The sequence below is a fragment of the Myotis lucifugus genome, unplaced genomic scaffold (assembly GCF_000147115.1).
Source record: "Myotis lucifugus unplaced genomic scaffold, Myoluc2.0 scaffold_24, whole genome shotgun sequence".
In the NCBI taxonomy this organism is placed as follows: Eukaryota; Metazoa; Chordata; class Mammalia; order Chiroptera; family Vespertilionidae; genus Myotis; species Myotis lucifugus.
Window position 1 is genome coordinate 10971265 of NW_005871072.1, and position 2866 is coordinate 10974130.

General features: G+C 39.8%; 1 protein-coding gene across 1 annotated transcript in view; it reads left to right on the forward strand.

Annotated features, from left to right (window-relative positions):
* TBC1D4 (TBC1 domain family member 4) overlaps window positions 1-2866 on the forward strand; it is a 77715-nt gene that overhangs the window by 21716 nt on the left and 53133 nt on the right. The window contains 2 exon segments of the mRNA XM_023751728.1: window positions 2107-2155; window positions 2157-2227. Of these exon segments, the coding sequence (XP_023607496.1) occupies window positions 2107-2155; window positions 2157-2227 (120 nt within the window).

The following is a 2866-nucleotide window of genomic DNA, read 5'->3' on the forward strand; positions in this document are numbered from 1 at the left end:
GGGAAAAAAAGAGGAACAAAATGTAATAATCTGAACAATAAAGATTTAATAAAATTAAAATAAAATAAAATAAAATAAAATACTGCAGCACACCAAAAAAAAAAAAAAAAAGTCACATTCTCAAGTTCGGAGAATTTTACAATGGAATACGTGAGAAGTGATTCATTTAATTTTTTTTTTTAAATATATTTTATTGATTTTTTACAGAGAGGAAGGGAGAGATATAGAGAGCTAGAAACATCGATGAGAGAGAAACATCGATCAGCCGCCTCCTGCACATCCCCCACTGGGGATGTGCCCGCAACCCAGGTACATGCCCTTGACCGGAATTGAACCTGGGACCTTTCAGTCCGCAGGCCGACGCTCTATCCACTGAGCCAAGCCGGTTTCGGCTTCATTTAATTTTTGCACAAACTTCTATAACGTGCATACTATTACTAGGCAGTGGTGATAAATAATGACAGCTCTTTTCTGCCATCTTACTATTTAGGAGGAGAAACCAACATGTACTCAAATAAATTAAAATATGGATATAAGGTGTGATTAGTACAATGATATAAGTATTACCAGGCAGAGATAGCATGGGTACACAAATAGATTGAATGGTTCTGTCTTGAAAATTTTGTTTGGGTGAGAGGCCAAACTATAACACGGAGAGGAACTGAGTTCAGGGCTATGGGAGGCATGATCATTGGGATTTAGTGTCTGACTGGATAGATATGTAAGGGAAGGGAGAGGGAGGCTTCAAGTTTTCGGATTTGGGGGGACGGGATAAAACAGAGGTAGAAAACACAGAAGGAAGATGAGAGTGGGGTACGGGATGGAAATGAGAAGAGTTTAAGAAATGTGCTTGAGATTTAATTAGAAAAATAGATTAATTTAAAAAGAATGGAGGCATTTGAGTTGGTAGTGTAAATGTGGAGAAAATGAGCTTTGGCGGTATTGAAAGTCAGAGGGGGATGTGCTGAGGAACACCCACATTTCAGGCAATGAGTGGATTAACATTGAGCCAGTGAACAAGGCTGAACGGGAATAACGGAGTATAAAGGGGCTTAGAAAGGTTTATTATGGTAGGTGACCAAGGTAGGAGAGAGCTGAAATAAGATCAACAATGGCCAGTGATATAATAGGAAGGTCAAGAGACATAATGACTAAAAATTTTTTTTTTCAGAAGGTGTTGAGATGTTGTTTATTTAGCTATTTTATTTTTTCCATAGCCATTTATCTCCTCTATGCCCTCTTCCATCTCTACCCACCCCCACGCCCTGCAATCACCACACTGTTGTCCATGTCAGTGAGTTCTTTCTCTCTTCTTTTTTCTTATTTGCTTAATCCTCCCCAACACCCTCCCTCCCCACCACTGTCTGCCTGCTCTCTCTCTATGAGTCTGTAGACTAAAATCTATTAATGGGTTTGCTTACATCAGTCATTGACGGTGATAGTGATGTTGACCAGAAGGACAAAAACAGTGGGTGAGTAGTTACTAGTATGTGCATTGTTTTTTGTGTGATGGAGCACACTATAAAGAAAAGATTTTTAACAAATTATAGTTCCTGCTAATATTTCTTCCCTTTTTGTTTCTCTTTCCCCACCTCCCTCCCTTCCACTCTTTCTAAGAAATCAATGGAAAAAATGCCCTTAGGTGAGGATTAACAACAACAACAACAACAACAAAAAAGACAATGGAATTGTAATAGAGGCCATAGAGGAATCCAGCTTTCCAGAAAAAGCATTTTTTTAAACATATTTCCTGCACTTTCCTTGGCAATTTAAATACAAATATGCAACTTCAAAAGAAATGGCTATAGATGATAATCAAAATAACAACAATAAAAACATTTCCAGTGTAATTTTTGTTAAATGCAGATGGAATAAATTAGCAGAAAGAAAAAGCATAAAGGAAAGACCTTATTTCTGTCTTTTTATTACTTACAGTATTAAAAAGTAAATCCCTTTCCTTATAATCTGTCTGTTCACAGTGTGGAACCTAAATTATTACTCCTTAATAGAGCTGCAGAAGAATTCTTGTGCTTTTTTAATGGCATCTTTAAAGCCTCAATTAACCTTGAGTATTCCCAACTAAATTTATCTGTTTTCTTTCTATAGACTTTTTCAAATAGCCACAATCCCGGAAAATGCGGCAAGCAGTGGAAGGTTCAAACTTGACGTTCTGAAAAATAAAGCTAAGAGATCTCTAACTAGCTCCCTGGAGAATATCTTTTCAAGGGTAAGAGTACACTGAGACCCTTTTAATATCTGTGTTCTTTACTAGTAACTGCTTTGCTTCATTCTCAACTGACTCACAGAAAAGTCCTTTTTTAAAAAACAACAAAAACTACCATGATAACTGTAATTTTGTTAACACTCATTTAAAATAATCTCTCAGAGTAAATTTCATTCTCAGATATAGATTTATTCTGGTTATTATAATATCTCAATTTCAGTAATAGAGATTTATTAGTGAAGATATATCCTAAATAATAAAAGCTTAGGTGGCATGACGCCCTTGCATGACATCATCACAAGATGGCTGCCACAACAGGGCTGCTACAAGAGGGCCAGCAGGGGAGGGCAGTTGTGGGTGATCAGGCCTGTAGGGGAGACAGTTGGGCGTGAAAAGGCCAGCAGGGGAGGGCAGTTGGGAGCGACTGGGCCTGAAGGGGAGGGCAGTAGGGTGTGACCAGGCCGGCAGGGGAGGGCAGTTGGGGGCCATCAGGCTGGCAGGGGAGGGCAGTTAGGGGTGACTAGGCCTGCAGGGGAGGGCAGTTAGGGGTGACTAGGCCTGTAGGGGAGGGCAGTTAGGGGTGACTAGGCCTGCAGGGGAGGGCAGTTAGGGGTGACTAGGCCTGCAGGGGAGGGCAGTTAG